The 18,025-nt window shown below is 59.1% G+C and overlaps 2 protein-coding genes across 16 annotated transcripts; one reads left to right on the top strand and one right to left on the bottom strand.

Moving 5' to 3' along the window:
• The first annotated feature begins 3 nt into the window (after positions 1 to 3).
• Positions 4 to 17,763, top strand: Ccdc78 (coiled-coil domain containing 78). Of its 8 annotated transcripts, none has more exons than XM_058578581.1 (16): positions 4 to 178; positions 410 to 529; positions 611 to 697; positions 824 to 1,000; positions 1,089 to 1,139; positions 1,251 to 1,336; positions 1,455 to 1,536; positions 1,624 to 1,749; positions 1,954 to 2,129; positions 2,196 to 2,337; positions 2,482 to 2,561; positions 3,164 to 3,230; positions 3,304 to 3,400; positions 11,302 to 11,400; positions 17,357 to 17,472; positions 17,644 to 17,763. In XM_058578581.1, exons 1-14 carry the CDS (start codon positions 119 to 121, stop codon positions 11,334 to 11,336), a joined length of 1,386 nt encoding a protein of 461 aa, XP_058434564.1. In that variant the 5' UTR covers positions 4 to 118; the 3' UTR covers positions 11,337 to 11,400; positions 17,357 to 17,472; positions 17,644 to 17,763. The 8 variants fall into 8 exon arrangements, with proteins under 8 accessions (XP_058434564.1, XP_058434561.1, XP_058434565.1 ...); XM_058578578.1 differs by having other exon boundaries at positions 3,164 to 3,233; positions 3,300 to 3,400; XM_058578582.1 differs by having other exon boundaries at positions 1,458 to 1,536; positions 17,644 to 17,762.
• On the bottom strand, positions 3,699 to 10,678 carry LOC124090762 (meteorin). 8 transcript variants are annotated; one of them, XM_046441622.2, is made up of 9 exons: positions 10,421 to 10,674; positions 9,792 to 10,192; positions 9,208 to 9,270; positions 8,950 to 9,009; positions 8,570 to 8,871; positions 4,590 to 4,694; positions 4,352 to 4,492; positions 4,109 to 4,170; positions 3,699 to 3,976 (listed from the first exon to the last, which is right to left on the bottom strand). In XM_046441622.2, exons 1-9 carry the CDS (start codon positions 10,516 to 10,518, stop codon positions 3,877 to 3,879), a joined length of 1,332 nt encoding a protein of 443 aa, XP_046297578.1. In that variant the 5' UTR covers positions 10,519 to 10,674; the 3' UTR covers positions 3,699 to 3,876. The 8 variants fall into 8 exon arrangements, with proteins under 8 accessions (XP_046297578.1, XP_046297545.1, XP_046297553.1 ...); XM_046441589.2 differs by having other exon boundaries at positions 4,120 to 4,170; positions 10,421 to 10,672; XM_046441597.2 differs by having other exon boundaries at positions 4,120 to 4,170; positions 9,801 to 10,192; positions 10,421 to 10,672.
• Positions 17,764 to 18,025: the final 262 nt, after the last annotated feature.

Here is an 18,025-nt window from a genome sequence, read left to right as displayed (position 1 = left end):
TCTCCAAGACCAACAGAGGCCTTGGCAACGCTGACACTCTGTGGAGCAACAGCCACCAGGCAGCCATCCTGGAGCAGGTCTGGGGGCCAAGTGCAGCAGGCTGGAATTCCTGCTGCCTATGGAGTGGGTGGCAGCCCCAGGGCCCAAGCAGAGGGCCCCTCCTCGAGCCTTGGAGAATGTGAGTCCTCCTAGGACACTGCTGCAGCTGTGGCCACCACCCTGACATCAGTTGGGTCCTTCGTCTCCCTCAGAGGCCGGGGTGGGGGACCCTGCACCCTGGGTCTGGTCCTGGCCAGGGAAGGGCTGCCCCAGTTCAGCAGGGTTGGCATGTCAGATGACCCTATCAGCGCAGGGGCCGCAGCCCAGACCTGAAACCCACCTGGGCATGGGGTGAATGGTGCCTCCCTAGGCTGTGCCCCAAGCAGAAGCCTGGCTGCCAGGAGTCTCTTGTGCCACTTCAGCCTGGGCCACCAGCCTGGAGGGAGAGCTTCCGTCAGATCTGGAGCTGAGCGAGGAACAGCGGCTACAGGTGGGGATGGGGCCCCAAGGTATTGGCAGAAGCAGGGCAGCAGGGTCTCACAGGCAGCACTCTTATCCTGGCCACACACAGATCTCCAAGGAGCTGGTGGACCTTCAGATTGCAACTCATCGCCTGCAGGAGCAGCACGAGGCTGAAGTCTTCCAGCTGAAGAGGGAGGTGAGCAGCTGTAGAAGCCCAGGTGTGCCAGATGATCACACCAGGGCAGGTGGTGCCTGGGAGTGCACACACATTCAGTATCGCCCTGTCCTTTGTATACCGTCTGCTCACCCTGATGACCCACAGGTCCTTCGGCTGGAGAGCCGGGTGCTGGAGCTGGAGGTGCGTGGAGATCATATCAGCCAGGGACATGTGGACCCAGCAGAGGTCAACCCAGCACAGAAGTTCAATCAAGAAACCCAGGGGCCGAGACACTCTGCCCACCACAGCCACCAGGTCACCCTGACCACAGGAAGAGCCCAGGTGGGTGAGGCTGTTGGGGGCCTACTCAGGCACATTTGAGATGGGACCTGCTCACCCACTCCTCACCCCTGCCTTCTCACCCATGCAGGTGCAACCCAAGGATGTCCTGATCCCTAAGCCATTGAAACTGGAGAATAGTGTGAGCACTCTGTAGCCTAACCTGGGAATGCTCTGGGGTTCTCCCAGCCCAGGGTGGGAATGGGACCCAGAGCTTGGGGTCTCAGGCAGCCAGCTCTTGTGTGCCCTACAGCTGCTGGGAACCCAGGAGCTTCGGGGTGAAGTGAAGTGGGTGCTGGAACATCACAGGGCCCTGCAGCAGACACTGGAGACACGGGTGTGAGTGGCCACCTCTCCTGGGTCTGGGAGGGCCTGTCAGGGCACAATACTCACAGCAGCCATTCCCAAGGGGCTGAGGAACCCCTCACCCTAGCCTGGCTGAGCTTCACATCATTAGCAGGGCAGCCCTGGGCCAGCAGCTGCAGGGAGCACAAGAGGAAGCCAGGGCAGCTGGACAGCGGCTAGCTGCACAAGCAGTGGTGAGCATCACCCCCCACACCCTGTGTGCTTTGAGATCCAGCAGTAGGTGTCCTCCAAGTGCAGCAAGGTCCCTCCCTCACCCCCAGATGCTGTCCACCTGCCAGGGCCAGCTCCGACAGGCCCAGGTTGAGAACGCCCGGTTGCAGCTGCAACTGAAGAAGCTGAATGAGGAGTATGCCCTCCGGCTGCAGCGCTGCGCCCAAGAGGCAGTGGTGAGCACCAGACCAGGGGTCCTGTGGTGGAGAGGGGAGGCCTGTGAGTCCCAGGAAGCCCACATCTAGTCTGGGCATGCTGGACAGCTTCAGGGAGACCCTAGGGATGGGATTGGGCCCAACCAGGTCACCCTGCCAGCTCCAGCCCAGCCCCCAAACCTAGCTCCCCCTAGTGCTGCCCCAGCATCAACTCACCTTCTCCAGGGATATGCAGATGGTGCAAGCCAGGCTGCCCTTCAGACTTTCCTGGAGGCCACTCTGCAGGACATCCGGGCAGCACACCACAGTCGTGAGCAACAGCTGGCCCGGGCTGCTAGGGCCTACCGAAAGCACCTGGCTGATCTGAGCCGTAGGCATGAGGAGCTGCTGGCCACACACAGGTGGGCCCCACTCTCATCTGGGCACTTGGGGTGGTACGGCCCTACATGACCCCACGTATGGCTCAGTGTGCAGCAGGAGCAGCTGCAGGCACTGGCAGACCCAGACAGGACAACTGGGACCCTCAAGGCTACCTTTACTACAGCCACAGACCTGAAGCCACTGTCTGTGCCCCTGGCCACTGAGCTCAGCCACCTGCAGAAGGATGAGGTGAGCTCCTCTCCCTGCTAGCTCACACTGTCTAGGGGCACAGAGCTCCAGAACTGACCCCAGCCTCATCCCAGGCTCAACAAAGCCCCAGCCCCAGGGCCTCAATGGCCTGCCTCCTTCAGCCAACCAAGGGATCCTTTATAGCACAGCCAGCTCAGGATGCTGCCCTTGTGCCCACGAAAGGGACCTGGTGAAGCCTCCTCCCAGGAGACCTCAGAGCCACTGTGAGTGCCCTCCTGTGGGTGAGTGGGGAGAGGGCAGATCATACAACACTGAAGCAGAGCTTTCTGCCAGTCTAAAGTGAACAAAATGGCTGGTCTCTGGCCCAGGGTCTTCCAGTTTGTACAGGGGAAGTAAGGTGGCTGCTAGGCCAAGTGTCAATGTGTGAAGAGGGCCCTGCCAGGAGAGAGGCCAACCTTGAATGCAGAAGACAGGGAGAGCCCATCTGAGGGAGGACCATTTCAGCTGATACCTGGAGGACCCAGGATAAAGACAGGCTGGGAGCAGGTTGCCTGGTGACCTGGCCAGCCCTTGCCTCTAGGCCTCTACCTCCCCAGCTATACAGTGGGCAGGGCTCTTGAGGTAGTACTTCCCAGGGTTTGGAGAACAAAACACCCAATGGGTTAACATCGCAGTAGACTGGGGTCACCATCTGAGCTTGCCCACTGCGGTCACCATCTGAGCTTGCCCATGGCTTACCATTCCCTGAGTGGCCATTGGGCCCCTCATGCACAGGAGCTCCAAGGCCGGGCAGGGTACGGTGTCCCAAATCACTCCAATAAGTTCCAGGTCAGCCCTCAAGACTGCCTCTTCTCCCCTCTCACAGGAGCCTGGATACCAACTCCTGGGCCCAGATCTGCCAGAAGCTCCAGGACTTCTCCCGAGGCACTCAGGTAGTGGGTAGGGCTGGAAAGGGCCCCTCTGCACACTCTGCCCTGGCTTAAGGCTCATGCTCCTCCCAGGCAGAGCTGGAACGTGAGCGAGCACAGCTGCTGGTGCGGGCCACCAAGGCTGAAGAGCAGCTTTCAGAGCTGCAGGAGTATGTGGACCAGCACCTGGGAAGGTGAGCTGAATGGGAGAGAACCTTAGTCTGGGTGGGGGAAGATACCATAGTCAGGTAGATGATTTTAACCTGATTCCTCTGAGCAGGTATAAGCAGGAAATCCTGAGGCTGAGGAAGCTGGTGGGTGCAGGGGACCCCTGGAAAGCGGGAACCACACCTCCAGCCAATCCCTAACATCCAAGGACACAGCCAGCCTTCTGAGGAGCACAGAGCAGACCCCTTCGTAGCCAGCAATGGAGGTTCCCCCACACCCCAGTCATCCCTGCACCCCACAACCCCACTATCCACAAAATAAGCCTTTGATCTATGAGCCTTTATTGTGTCCAGTTAGCCAGCCTGAGAACTTGGGAGGCTGGGGGCCAAGGCAGAACCAGGTCCTGGGGTGGGCAGGATGGGACAGGATGTGGCAGCAGGTCTGGCATGGTGGACGTCCATGTCGACATCGTAGGCCCAGACCCGATCTAGGCCTTCACCGATCACAGCCACAGGCTGCCAGGTGGGTAGGGGGAAGCGTCCAGATACCACACGAGCCCCAGCAGGCAGCTCCGCCAGCAGTTTATCTTCCAGCAAGGGGAGCTGTGGGAGAGAGAAGTGGTGAGAAGGCGGCAAGGGCAGCAGGACCCAACCTGCCCTTGTACAGCACCCATCCCCAGGCCTCAATGCAGCGCATGCCAGTGTGTGGCCCCAACTCCCAGTGGGGCTGCAGACCTCAGACCTACCACGCTGGGGGCCAGGAACACGGACACGTTTCGGCAGTCCCTCAGGCTCACCTGTGAGAAGGAGAGTCACCGGCAGGGGGAGGGGGCTGGCGGCCCGGGTCCCTGCAGTTTCAGACCTGACCCCTGGCCCACCCAGGAGTCAGAGAAACCTGGGGCTGCCAGAAGGCTGACCAAGGCAGAATCTGAAGCATAATCAGGTGTGGATCTCAGGGGTCTAGGTCCCCTAGGTTACCTTCCAGAGATCCTCACGAAGGTAGCAGACGCTGCCAGCACAACCGGCCCTCCAGGCATGCAACCTCGCAAGCCCCACAAGCCATGGGTTCAGTTCGTAGCCCACAGCTGGGCGGAGACCGCACCTGTGGGCCGCCAACACCTGCCGGCACGGCACCAGCAGTTCAGGACCCGAATGTTGGGGAGGGACGACCACACGAAGGGCAGGGAAGACACACAGGGACACACACGCGCCTTACAATTCTGCCGTCTCCAGAGCCCAGATCCACCATTTTTCCCGGGCGACCACGCAGCAACGACAACACATGCTCAACCTGCCGTGCACTGGCGCCTACATAGGGTACCTGGGCGAGATTAAGTGGGCGGGCTGAGGGCCAGAATCCATGGGCCACGTCCCCTCGCAATCACCAGGTGGGGGCAGAATTTGCCTCCTGGACAAGAACTGGAAGTTCTGTGGTGGACTTTCCTGCCGCACCCAGAGCAGGTGTCAACCCAAAGCCTCGCCCAGCGTTTAGCTGCAGTCACTTTTCCGCACACCGGCGCCGTCCCTGCCATTCCAAGGCGACGCCTCAGCCCCCCACCGCAACCCACGCCGCGTACCTGCCCAGAGTCCCACCCTTAGTGGTCTCGCCCTTCCACACACCCCAGTCCCACCCACCGGCCGGGCCCGCACCCTTCCTAGTCCCACCTCTTCGCAGCCCCGCTCTTAACCCGGTTCCGTCCCCCGGTCAGGGACCGAACCACTCGTGGTCCCGCCCCTCCGTACTCCCTGCCCCCGGCCGCGGTCCCGCCCAGCTGAGGTTCCGCCGCGCGGCCAAGCCTCGCCCGCACCTGCAGCCGCAGCGGCACTCGGCGGAAGCCTGGCTGCAACAGCAGCGCCCACACGGCGTAGGCGGCCAGCCCCGAGCCCGCCGCCGCCTGCAGCAGCTCCAGCGCGCCCAGCCGCCGCTCACGCAGCTCCGTCAGCGCCTCGGCAGGGTCGTCGTGCTCCATGGCTGCGGAACACGCGGCTCAGGGTCCTCCCGCCTCCAAGCCCTTTCCCTCCGCCGTGCCCCGTCGGTTACGCGCCTTCCTAGCGCTGCTCGGGAGAGTGCCGGTGGCTGAGCGGAGGCCGGGACTAGACGCCGGAAGTTGCCGCAGACCCACTGGCTGGTGCGTCGCGCGTTCGGCTCCGCCGGCCCCAGCCCAGGGCTGTCCCGCGGGTTCCGGGTGGCGGCGCCCTGCGGTTGCAGCGGCCCGGGTGTTCAGCAACCCTCGCGGGACGCACGGGGCCCTGGCCTGCTCTTAGCCGGCGTCAGTTGGCTCGGTCGTCCCACAATGCGGGCGACTATCGGGGCCTGTCCTGGCATGGGAACGTCCTAGCGGGGGCGGAGGCCCCAGCCTCCCGAGCGTGCACCGGAGAGGGGTGCGTTGGTGGGGCCGGCGGGAAGGGCTTGCTGCGGGCCTTGGGTCATAGCCAAGTCCTCACAAGGCTGACTTGGAGACCGGCGCGGGTTTCGCTGACCAGGACACCCTGGAAGTCAGCCAAACCCAGAGCGGTCCCGGGAGGACATCCTGCAGGCTCCCTCCCACAGCGAGGACCGTTAAGCGGGAAGGGAGGATGCGCTGGAGTTGGAGGGCCAGGGAGGAGGGGCTTGACAGGAAAGACTGGGGCGAGGAGACAGATGTTGGCTCTCTTCGGAGTGTGGTGGGAGGGGCGCCGGATGCGAGAGGCTGGGCCTCTGGCAGCTGGCCCAGCATTGGGGGTGGAAGGCAGCCAGGGGAGCCCTGAGATCACCTCTTCCAGAAAGTGAAAAAGGGTTGAGTGGCTCCTGGTAAAGCCCTGGGGTGGAGGCGGCAAGGAAAGGGACAGAACCTTGGATCAGGCAGCTGGTCACCTCATCACCCCAGACTGAGGACGAATGTTCTTGAATGTCATTGCCATGTCTGTGCACACAGCCTGGCTTGGCTGCTCAGCCATTCACGTCCTGGTCAGGGGACCCAACAAGGATGGAAACTGCTTCCAGAAAAGTGGGTGTGCCCAAGGCTAACCCTTCAGCCCCAATTGCAGAGTGTCTTCCATGCCTGCCTGCACATTGGCCCTAGCCTAACCAGACTGAGGGACAGTTGAGACAGTTGTCCCTGGGCAGCAGCAAAGCCTCCGTGCACTGCACTGGGAGGAGGCCTGTACACCAGCTCCTAGGGACCTATATCCTAGGGGGCTATAACTGGGCCCTCCCAGAGAAGGAAGGATGTGCACTGAGCTCCAGGTGTGGAAGCCCTGTTCTTGGGGGACTCCTTGCATTATTTCCAGTACCTGGAGCCATGTCTGGCTCCAGTAAGGCTCTCTGAAACTGCACCTGGTGACTCTTACACTCACACCAGAACTCTGCTCTTCTGCCTTTGGGCACTCAGCAGCCAAGGCCTGCCTGCCTAAGTTCACACACATGGAGGTGTCTCTGACCTTCATGGAGCCCTCAGGCCAGCTCCTGCGGCTCCAGTCCACTTCTTACCCACACCATTTCCTTTGCTATCTCCTCACTCACTTCTTAGGCCTTGGCCACTTGTCTCCTGGGACTCCTGGAGCACCAAAGTCTCCTGTGCCCTTCTGTCTGAGAAGCAGAGCACTGTTGGAAAGTCAGTGAATTCTCTGGATGATTGTGTGGGTAGGATGTTCAGGAACCTTCCAGGCTACATGAGTTGAGGGCCCCCCAGTACACCTTCCCAGTGTATTTGTGGACTGGTGAACTGGGAGGTGGTCTATAAACATCAGTGGATGTGGCCCAGAGGGGAGGTTGTGGGAACAGGTCTCTGCACTGACTGTGGGAAACTGGCCAGAGAATTAAGTCAGGTACCACAGGTGAGGATGCTACTCAGCCCTGGGGGAAGAACCTCCCCAGAATAGGTGAGCAGTGGGAGAGCCCAGGGTTCCCTCTTTCTCTGCTCCTGAAGATGCTGGGGGGTGGGAGTAAGGGTCTGGAGTCCAAGGGGTGGTCCATGTTGCAGATGAAAAGTGGAGGTCTGAGTGCTGAGGATGCATGGTTGAGGAGATGAGAGGAAACAGTGGGAGGAGACCCAGTAGCACCTGCCATCCATGGGTGCTCTCCTACCCTCCTCCTCAGTCTCAGGAAGCAGGCAGTTGAATTCATGGGCACTTAGATAGCCTGTCCCCTGGAGGTTCCAAGGCAGCCACTGAGCAGTCTGTGTGGCACAGGGCACTCGGTCAGCCCAGTCTGGAGGAAGGGTGTCCCTCTCCTAGCCTCAATTTCTTGCCTGAAAGACGACACCCATTCAACCTCTAGGCTCCATCCCTGCCTCTGCCCCTTTCCCCAGTGAGAGCAGACAAAAATGAAAAGCTTGGCCCTGAGGTCCCCCAGCATTAGAGCTGTGGCTCTTTCCCAATAGCTGAGGGGTTGAGGGTAAGCGGAATCTACTCTTCCAGGGCTGGAGAGCCCTAGTGCACACCCCCATGCAGGGGCTTTCAGCCTCAGGGCCTTGAGCTTTGTCCAGGGCCTCACTAGCCCTTATGCAGCTGGGAGGCTGAGGAAGAAGGCAGGGACAGCAACAATGGGACCAGTGGCGGGAAACGGTCCTTAGAGACCCTATTGTGCACCCCACTCGCCGGAAACAGACAAACAGGATCCCACAGTGGAGACCCCACACCCTGCAGGCTCCTCGCCATGTCTGGATGCTCAGCACGTTGCAGGGGCCTCTGGACAGAGGGGCCCATTCTTCCCGGAGGGCGGGACTGGGCCAAAGATGACTGGCTCACAACAGCTACAGAGGGAATTGGCACTCTGCCAGACTGCAACCCCTTTCCTTCACAGGATGGGCTTAGAGCTGGGGGTGATGCCTACCTGCCTGCCCTCACACACCTGAGGGACCCCAGACCCCCTGGCCTTGGGAGTTATGGCACCTTTCGCTCCTGCTCTGAGCCCCAGAAGCACCTAGTGTTGGAGGCAACAGCCAGCCAATAAGCCAGATGCATGGGTAAGGTCCAGGCTGAGAAGGGGTGGGCAGAGACAGTAGAGGGAGAAGGAAATTAAATGAGGCAGGTGCAGGGTTGTGCTGGCCAAAGGAGACCAGATCTACCATGTGATCAGTATTCTTATTGATTATCCCTAACCCTTGGAAGCAGCTGGGAACATAAATGCATCCAGAAGCCACCCCTCCCCACCTCCCTCCCACACACCCTCCCTAGCACCCTGTCCCCTGAAAAAGGCCCTCAGTCCAGTGTCACCTCACAGGGGTGGAGGTGGGCAGCCTGGGCAGATGTGTAGGCTCGGGTGAATTCTTGGACTCGAGGGGCACAGCCCAGCCAGGCTTCACCAAAGCGGCTCCAGCCCATGAAGAGGAAGGTGCCTGGGCCAGGGCGGACACCACAGCGCAGCTGGGTTCGAATGAAGGCCTGCCCCTGGCCTGCAGGCCCCCCCATCCCCAACAGTGGCAGTGTCTGGCGGAGGATATGGGTGGCCACCACAGTGATGACAGACTCCTGCAGCTCCATATCATGTGTGACCCTGTGGATGGTCCCGCGGATCACTGCGGGGAAACATGTTGGCCAGGGGTGGGCCATCAGGGGAGGGCAGGCCCCAGGCTCCCCCACACGGGGACACTCACCAAAGTCACTGGTGCATGCAGCCAGGAGGAGCTCCTCATCACTGCAGGGCCTGCAGGCACCTGCATGCAGGAGGGATCATGAGCCCAGGCACCACCAGAAGTGCAGTCACATGGCATGTGTGCACACCTGTAGTCAGGAAGTACCCTGGCAGGCAAGAGCCTGTGTGACACCCACCACATACATGGGCCTGGGGGCTGTGTCCACCCGGAGCTCAGTGTCCTGGGGCACTCTTGAACACCCATCTCATATATACATACCAGCATTCGGGAACCTTCTGTGACTTCCCAGAGTGGCCTTCTGGGACCCAAAGAGCAGCAGCCCTGCCAGAGTGGCAGGAGATTATTGTGTGCTCTGGCTCTGGGGTTCCCATCTTTGGGGAAAGAGGTCGAACAGTGAGAGCCCCATCCCCTGCAGGGTCAGGCTGAAAGCTCCATGAGCAAAGAGCTGGGCCTGGTGCCCTGCAGAGGCAGGACTGCGTCTCCATGGTGACCGGGAGGCACACTGGACTTTTGTTGGCTGGGCTGGGGGAGGGGCATGAGGTCACCGCTAGGCCAGTGAGGACAGCTTTTGCCAAAGGCTTTGACTCTGCCCGCCATCCCCTCCCCCCCAGCCCTTCAGGGACCCAAGTTTGCCAGCTTGGCCACCCCTTCCGCATTGCTCCCTGCCCGTTCTTTTCCTTGATAAGAATCCCGAGGGTGGGGAGCTCAGCCAGAACCAAACAGGTGGTTGGCTGACAACCGGCTGGACACTCTGCAGGGGGCTTACAAGTCCTATTCCAGCCAGTCCAAGGTAGGGCGCAACCTCGTGACTCCAACCTCCTCCCATCCAATCGGTCACTCACCATCCTCACCAAGGCCGTGGACTTGTGGAGGCAGTTCTGGGCTTCGGTCTTCACGCAGCTCAAAGCGGAAGGCGGCCACCCGGCGGCTGATGTCGCGGTGCGGTGTGGCCTGCAGGAAGAGGGCCCGGCGCTCGCGGGGACCCCAGTGCACGCAGCGGCCCCCTGCCAGGCCTGGACCCTCGGTCAGCAGCAACTCCAGGGAGCCGCCCTCCCGTTCAGCGAAGACCTGGGCGCCCGCGAAGGGCCGCGCTGGGCGCAAGCAGGTGATGCCCGGCCTCGTGCCAAAGTCAGGAGCGCCCAGAGTCAGGCGAAGCGCCCCAGCCGGGTATAGCCACTCGATGGCGCCCTCCACACAGGCCAAGGTCAGCTGCCCCACGCTGCCGGGCTCCTGCGTCAGGCCGCTGGGGACAGGACAACAGCGCTGAGGCGAGCTGCTAGTGTCCTTGGCCCGCACAGCCCGCTTTTCCGTAGTAATCGCAGAACACCGGCGCCCCCTTTGTGAAGGACACCGAGGTCCAGCATTCCTTGGATTCCTGGGGGAAGCGCACTCCCATCTCAAGGTGGGAGCGACACAGTCTCCCAGATTCTCCAAAAGGGAGCACAGCCGGGCTTGCACGTAGGGCCCCTACCTGCCCCTCCAGCTGCAGCGGTCCTCCGAGTAGCCTGCGCGCGCGGACACAGCCAGGAGGCCGCAGCAGAGAGCACAGAACAGCGCCGGGGGCGGCATGGCTCAGAGACGCGCCGGGGCTTCGGGTCTGGGGTCTTGGGGTGCTGCCTCTGGGCGGGGCGGCGGCGGGAGCAGCCCGGGCGCCGCCGCCCAGCCCGGCGCGGCTAGTCCCGGCTGCCCTCCGTAGCTCTGCGCTGCCCTACCCGGCTGCCAGGGCGCAGGGGGCCGAGGGCGGGGCGGCACGCTGGCCAATCGCGGCCCACCGTGGAACTTTCTGCCAATCGCAAAGGCTCTCGGGGGCGGGCCCAGTGCTCGGCGGGAGGACTGTCCAGCCCGCAGGGCCAAGTGGGACCAGTGGCTGTCCCTGCTCTTGCGCTGCGTCGCCCTTGCCGTCCTCCATCCCTGCCTTGCCGGTACTGCGCCATCCTGGTCACCACTGTCCTCCGAGTTCTGGAGCCCTAGATGGAGTGGCTGAGGGCTTGGGTCCACCAGAAGAATGAGGGGCAGCTCACCCAGATGTTCCTGCCACGCCCCCTGAGTGGCAGCAAGTCTGGTCCTTTATGAGAGCGGGAGCTGCACTTCTAGTCCACACAACACCCCACCTGGTTCCTCTGCCTCTTCCCCTGAGGCAGCTGGTACTCAGGGAAGAATGGTCAATACCAGGGGCTGGGGATATAGATCAGTTGGTAGAGTGCTTGTCTTGCATGCACAAGGCCCTGGGTTCAATCCCAGCACCAAAAAAAAAAAAAAAGAGAGAGATCAGTAGCAGGAGGTAGGAGGGCTGCCAACCTGTTGCTGCCCTCCAGGACGGGCAGGGTTGAGCTCTCTTAACTCTGTCTTCAGATATACAGGCGTCACACCTCAGGGTTGTTGGATGAATTCTGTGGAGGATGGAATCGTCTGGAGGAGCTAGTATGGGGAAGCCACAGACCTGTGATACAGGTAATTGTCAGGTAGAAGGATACCCTGTGCCACAGAAGCAGACCCAAGTCCAGACCAGCTGGCCTTCCACTTTCAAGTGAAGCAGGGGGTCAGGTGAAGCAGGGAGTGGTGAACTTCTGAGTATCAGGGGTCTCTGAGTTTGGCCTGAGGGGTGTGTTGGGGGAGGCAGCAGGAAGAACAGACAGTGTGGGCAAGACTCTGAGGGAGAGTTGTTGACCCACCAGGAAACCTCGAGATGCCAGCCTAGACTCTGAACCCTGTGCCCATTGCCCCAGCTTCCCCTGTAGCCCTGGATTTGCAGCTTATAGCAGGCAGATGAGACTGGAGGGCCCCAGTGGGAGGGAGTGGTTGGAGTCCCCAGCCAGCCCCAGCAGGCTCTCTAGTACTGATGCCCTCTCCTGTCCCCAGAACCTTCCCAAACCAAAGACAGGCCAGGAGCCATGGGACTCAGGTGGCCTGCTGCCTCTGGCTAGGGAGCCAGAACAGAGCATAACAATAGCCAAAAAACGAAAGTAACCCAATGTCCGTGGCAAACATATCCACAATAGGTTATTATTACTATTATATCATTCTGTTATTCAAAACAGAAAAGTTCCACACCTGCTATAATATGGATGAGCCCTGAGGAAATGAGCCAGTCACAAAAAGACAAATACTATGCGGTTCTACCTATATGAGGTTCCTAGAGCCGTGACATTCACAAAGGTAGAGGAATAGTTGGGTTTTACAGGCTTGGTTTCAGTTTGAGGAGATGGAAGGAGCTCAGGAGATTAGTTGTACACTAGTAAGAATGTGCTTAATACTACTGAGCCTAAGAGGGTTGATGGGCTGGGTGCATTGTTGCACACCTGTCATCCTAGCTACTTGAGAGGCCAAGACAAGAGGATCTAAATGTTCAAGGCCAGCCGGGGCAACTTCATGAGACCCTGTCTCAAAAAAAAGGGGGGGGGGCTGAGGATATATCTCAATTGGTAGAGTACTTATCTTGCAAGCACAAGGCCCTGGGTTCAATCCTCAGCACCCCCCCCAAAAAAAAAAAATCCAAAATAAATAAATAAATAAATGAAAAAAAGGGCTGGAGCTCCATAGTAGATCACCCCTGGGTTCAATCCCCAGATCCAAAAATTAAAAAGGAAAAAAGCGAGAGAGCCCGGTGTGAACAGAAGGTTCATCAGATATTTGAAGAAGGAAGGGGGACCCTTGGGTCAGCTGCCACAGCTGTCCTGGCCCAAAGGCTGCACCATCACCTTCTCCATCATCACCAGGCTGCAGCTACCCAAGACCAGGCCCCAGGGGCATTTAGTGGGCTCCAGGCGCCCTCTGGAGGCATGTGAGGAGTCAGCCTCAGAATCGCGCCACTAACTCCAGCGTTCACCCAGAGAAGGGGACAGTGTCCTGGGTGCAAGAGAGGGGTTCCCAGAGGGTGACCTGGTCTAAGCTGCCTCCTCAACACTACGCTCCTTCTGCTGCTTGCACCATGCCAATCTTTTGGTGATACTGCAATGATGTTGTTACCAAGGGAGAAAACCCAGAGAGAAACCATTTCTCATAGCTCCTGTCCCACCCAGGGAAGCACCTCGGTGCTTCAGCCATTGAGCTCCAATGCCATGGGCAGGGATCCCGAAGGCCATGTGTGGCCTTAGTTGCTATGGGTACAGGATACAATGCACCTGGTGCTTGTGCTCAGTAACTACCTGGAGAGCAAATCAGGGAAAGGTTAAGTGAATGAATAAGGGGAACTTGGGGAACTTGCTGACTGCTGCCAGTTGGGGCTCGCTTAAGTGTATTCACATCAGACCTCGAAGGCTTGAATTCCCCCTGTGAGAGTGAAGAGATCTGAATGGCTGTGCCCCCCTCCCCAGCTTCTGCTCTGCCTGGCTTTGGCCAAGTGGCATGCAGCATCCCAAAGCCTCCTGTCTCAAAGAGGGGTGGCCAGCCTGGGAGAAAATCCTGAGGCCTGGCTTCCCCAAAGGAGCCTTGGAGGAGCAGCCTGATGGAGGTGAGGGGCAGTGGAGCCTCAGGCACTGCCACAGGGTGTCACCTCTCAGATGCCCACTTCTGCTATTGCACAGCCCCCAGGAACAACCCCCAGAGCAGTCAGAGTTAAGGGGAGCAGGGGGCAATGGCCTCAAGACTGATGGAGCTCAGAGCAAACCCAGATTACTTGGAGTGGATGGTGGGGATGGCAAGGCCAGCCCTGCCAGCTTTACTGACCAAGGTGAGCTTGCCTCAAGGTACCAGTGAGCAGAACTCTGGAGGAAATGACCAGAAAACCCAGAGAGAATAGTCAAGTCTCCAGCTTGCACAGGGTTCTCTGCCCAAGTCTCAGATTTCACTGGTAGCCAGGTGAGGGAGAGATGTGGGTGACCTGAGGCTGCCCCTCCCTGTGTCCTCAGATAAGGACTTGGCCCTGAGATCCCAACAACCAGGAATGGTCGCATGTGCTGCTCTGGATGGCCCTGGCATAGTGCTATAGCCCCGGGTATAAGGAGATAGTTTCTACAACTGAGGGATGGGGCTATCAGAGCCATCCAGTAACATGCTCAGTGGCATCCGTCATGAGCACTGACCTGGGTCATCCACACAGCTTAATCTATGGAAACTCAGAGTGCTCAAGCCACCAGCTCTTTGGGCTGGGGTTCCCAGGAACAGTCATAGCTGCCGACTATCCCAGGGAGTCTGTGCAACCTATGGCTCCTGCCCACCTTCTGCCCTGCACCTCAAGGTGTGGGAAGCAAGATTCCTATTTCAGATGTTTTTCTTCACATGCTGAGAACCCCCCCCCCAATCTTTGGAGCTGAAAATGCAGCTGCTGATTGATTTGCACTTGAGCTAAAAATAGCTGCTGGCTCCAGCCAGGGCCAGGAAAATATCCCATTGCTAGGAGACGACGGTTGCTGGGAGACCGCCATCGCTAGGCGACTCCGTGTTGCTGCGGTGACAGATGGGCCCTGAGTCATCCTCAGCCGTGACAGGGGGCGGGCCAGGACGGAGCAGGAGCTGAGGGCAGCAGTGCCACACCATCCTCACCCATGGCCACCACAGCCACCTTGGCCACCATGGCCATGAAGTTCTCACACCTGTGGACATGATCTTCCACAGCCAGATGACCCATCTGCCTATCCCCAAGACTCTCTGCCTATCTCCTCTGCCTCCAAGCAGGGTCAGGGGAGTGGAAGCAGGGTGCCCCCATCTGGTCCCAGGATAAATCATTTTGCTCTTGAAGGGGCTCTCACCATCAGTACTGTGCTGAGATCTTCAGGTCTCCCTGTAGAGTCCAGACCCATTTCCCAGGAAGGGCTCAACAAGGGGGAATGCCTGAGCCCCATCTGGGGAGGGTGTGACCTAGGTCTGTGGCTCCAGGGCACAAATTCCTTCTCAGAGCCCTCAAGGACCTCCCATGAAGACTGCAGCAGGCTTCAGAGCCCTCACTCCATGTGGGGTGACATTTTTAGCTCTGATGTTACCATTACCCCCTCTCACAGCCCTCCAAGGCCTCAGGGCCAAATGTGCCAGCAGCCTCTGGTCCTCAACCCTCCTTGACTCCAGGACTGAGGCCCACAGTGGCACAGATGTGGAAGACTCCTCTGTTCTGAGGCATCAAGGCAAAAGGTACTCCAGGTGAGGGTCTCTCTACGGGAGGAGTGCTCCAGGTGAGAGAGTGCTTTAGTTGAGGGAGTCTCTAGGTGAGAGGGTCCTTTAGCTGAGGATCCTTCAGGTGAGTCCAGTGAGGGATGCTGCATGTGGAAGGTACTCCAAGTGCCCTCAGGAGCCCAGGTCACAGGCCCTCGCATACCAGTCCCCAGAACTGATAGAGGAAATGAGCATCTTCTGTGAGCTGGCCCCAGTTGGTGCCCCACACTTATACATTCATTCATATGTATATAACTTTATTTTTTTTTATGTGGCTCTGAGGATTGAACCCAGTACCTCACATGTGCTAGGAGAGTACTCTACCACTGAGCCACAACCCCAGGCCCAGTAACCCATGTTCTCTTTTAAAAATATTTATTTTGAGGTACTAGGGCTTGAACTCAGGGACATTCAACCACTGAGCCACAACCCAGCCGTATTTTGTATCTTACTTAGAGACAGGGTTTCTTTCTTTTTTTAAAAAAAAAAGAGAAAATTTTTTAATATTTATTTTCTAGTTTTCGGCGGATACAACATCTTTGTATGTGGTGCTGAGGATCGAACCCGGGCCGCACGCATGCCAGGCGAGCGCGCTACTGCTTGAGCCACATCCCCAGCCCATAGAGTCAGGGTTTCACTGAGTTGTTTAGCATCTCACTTTTGCTGAGGCTGGCTTTGAACTTGTGATTCTCCTGCCTTAGCCTCCCGAGCTGCTGGGATTACAGGCATGCACCATTGTACCCAGCTTCGTACCTCACATTCTTTAAAGGAGATTAAAAGCCACTTAGCGCCCAACCTCATTGAGGTCAGTTTTCTCTGGGGGTAAATGCTGTTCTCCAAAGACATCTTACAAAATGGGACATATCCCCACCAAATCCTGGTGCTGGCAACCTGTCCTTCCTTCTTCCCCACTGTGTGCTGGGCACCTGTGTTGTGCTCAGTGCCCAGGGGCACAGCAATGGGAAGGAAAACACCCTCCTGGCCCCCAGAGGCTGCTGTCAGCTGACAGCCCACTCAAACACAACAACAGACAGCCAGCAGACAGACCAGGAGGGCATAGGAAGGGAAGGTCTTGGGGGAGAAAACAGCTGTCAAGGTCACCGGAGTCATCCAGGTGCATGGGGATGAGCAGCAGGAGAGACAGCTGATGCAGGTAAGGGATAGACCACGTTAGGGTGCTACAGGCAAGGGACATGGCACCCTCCTGGCCTCAGGGGATGACCAGCATGGCAGAAACTCCAAGAGCCAGGGATTAGGTAGAGCATGAGGCTGTGGGCCATCAGGGCTTGATGCTCAGGGCTTTGAAGACTGCATCCTGGAATGGACAGAGCCCTGGGAGGGACTGGACCATGCCTGGCACCTGAGGAGAACAGAGGGGTAGAGAGATCATGCTGGCAGCCATGGAGGAGGGAGAGGAATGCACCTGACATGGGGAGGGTGACAGAGGTGGAGGGAAGCAGGTGGGACCTCTGGTGATAGGAAAGCCAAGCAGCCTTCTAAATAATAATCTCTAATGTCCCTGTGAGCAAACACTATCCTTGCTCAGATTCTTCAAAGGCAGGGCTGCTGGTTGGGGCCCATTCCAGGGCTGTGTGATCCCAAATCATTATGTGCCTTGGCCTTTCCCACGTCCCCCCTGTGCACTTGGGTGTGCTCATCTGGTGGAGCCAGGAGCCAGGTCTCAGTGCCACCTGAAGCACTCATAGTGCACACCTGCTCACAGCAGGTGGCAGAAGCAGCTGCTGGAAGGTGACGGCACAGGTAGGACAGATGCCCTCTTAGCACCAGCATCTTCTTGGGCTTCATCCTACCCATCCCATGCCAAGCTGCCTTCTGTGGTCCACATTCAGGCAAGACCACACAGATGCTGCCCTCACCTGGCTGCAGCACCCTGGACCCAGTGAGGACAACAAGGAGAACACTCTCCACTGTACCCCACCAAACCAGCCTGGATCCAGCCAGCCTGACCCTGCTCTCTATTGCTCTCAGGCCTCATGCCAGTCCCACTGGGCCCTGCTTCCCAACACCAGCTGGCTTCATTTTGTTAAGACACCGAGTCCTTTAACTTTTCCCTGCTTCCAATACCCTGCTCTGCTCTCCCCCACCTGACACTTCTGCCATCCTGTTCCCCAGGATGGGGCACCATTAGCATCTCTCCTTCAGCCCTGAGGCTGCTGGGAGATCTGTGCACCCTGTAGCCTCTACAGGGACTCCCATATCCATCCTTACCCTGCCTGCAGCAACTATCCTTCCTGACCTCTAGTCCATCTCTGGGGACCTTTGCACTCCACTTCCAGAAACACTCCTTCGTCTCACCCTTCAGGTCTCAGCTCACGGTGACATCCTCAGGATCACCACCCTCTAGAGGTCTCATCATGGTACCCTTTCATCATCACCCTCTGAAATGATATTGAGTCACTTGTTCGCATGGTCCCGCAGGTATGTGCCTGTACCAAGAGTACCAAGAGGGTTCCTGGGTCTGGCCCGCAGCAGGTGTCAGGGATTGGAAAGCCAGCAGGCCTGGTCTCCAGCTCCCCTGGAGGGTGCCAGAGGGTGGGGACAGACCACCTGGTCTCCTCAGACCTGGCTTCCCCTTCCTCGGCCCAGTAGGTGGCAACTACAATCCACTGCACGCGCGGGGCCGGCTCCCAACCCCGAAGGACCGCTGCCTTGGCCAACCGCTGGCATCAGGGATCCTGAGTTCTCCGCCTGCAGGTTGCGGGGTCGCCGCAGCTTCGCGCCGGCAGGCCGCTGGAGGCTGCTCTCCGGCCGCGCGCGCTGCCCTTCCCGGTCCTCCCCTCCCGCGACCTCCGGGTCTCACCGCGTGCCTGCGTTTGTTATTGTACGGGCGCCCGCAGCGAAGGCGGGTGCCGAGGCGCGCGGGTTCTGGCGCGTGCCCGTTGACGACGAGCCAGGCGCGCGCTGAGCGGGGGTGAGGGTGGGGGTGGGGCGGGGCTCAACATCCCAGGCGCCCCCTCCCGGCTCGCGATCC

This window comes from Marmota monax, unplaced genomic scaffold (genome assembly GCF_021218885.2).
Source record: "Marmota monax isolate L192 unplaced genomic scaffold, Marmota_monax_Labrador192_F-V1.1 WCK01_AAM20220418_F8-fsc00035, whole genome shotgun sequence".
Lineage (NCBI taxonomy): Eukaryota > Metazoa > Chordata > Mammalia > Rodentia > Sciuridae > Marmota > Marmota monax.
Note: the sequence above shows the minus strand (reverse complement) of the source record. Positions and strands in the feature narration are given on the sequence as shown.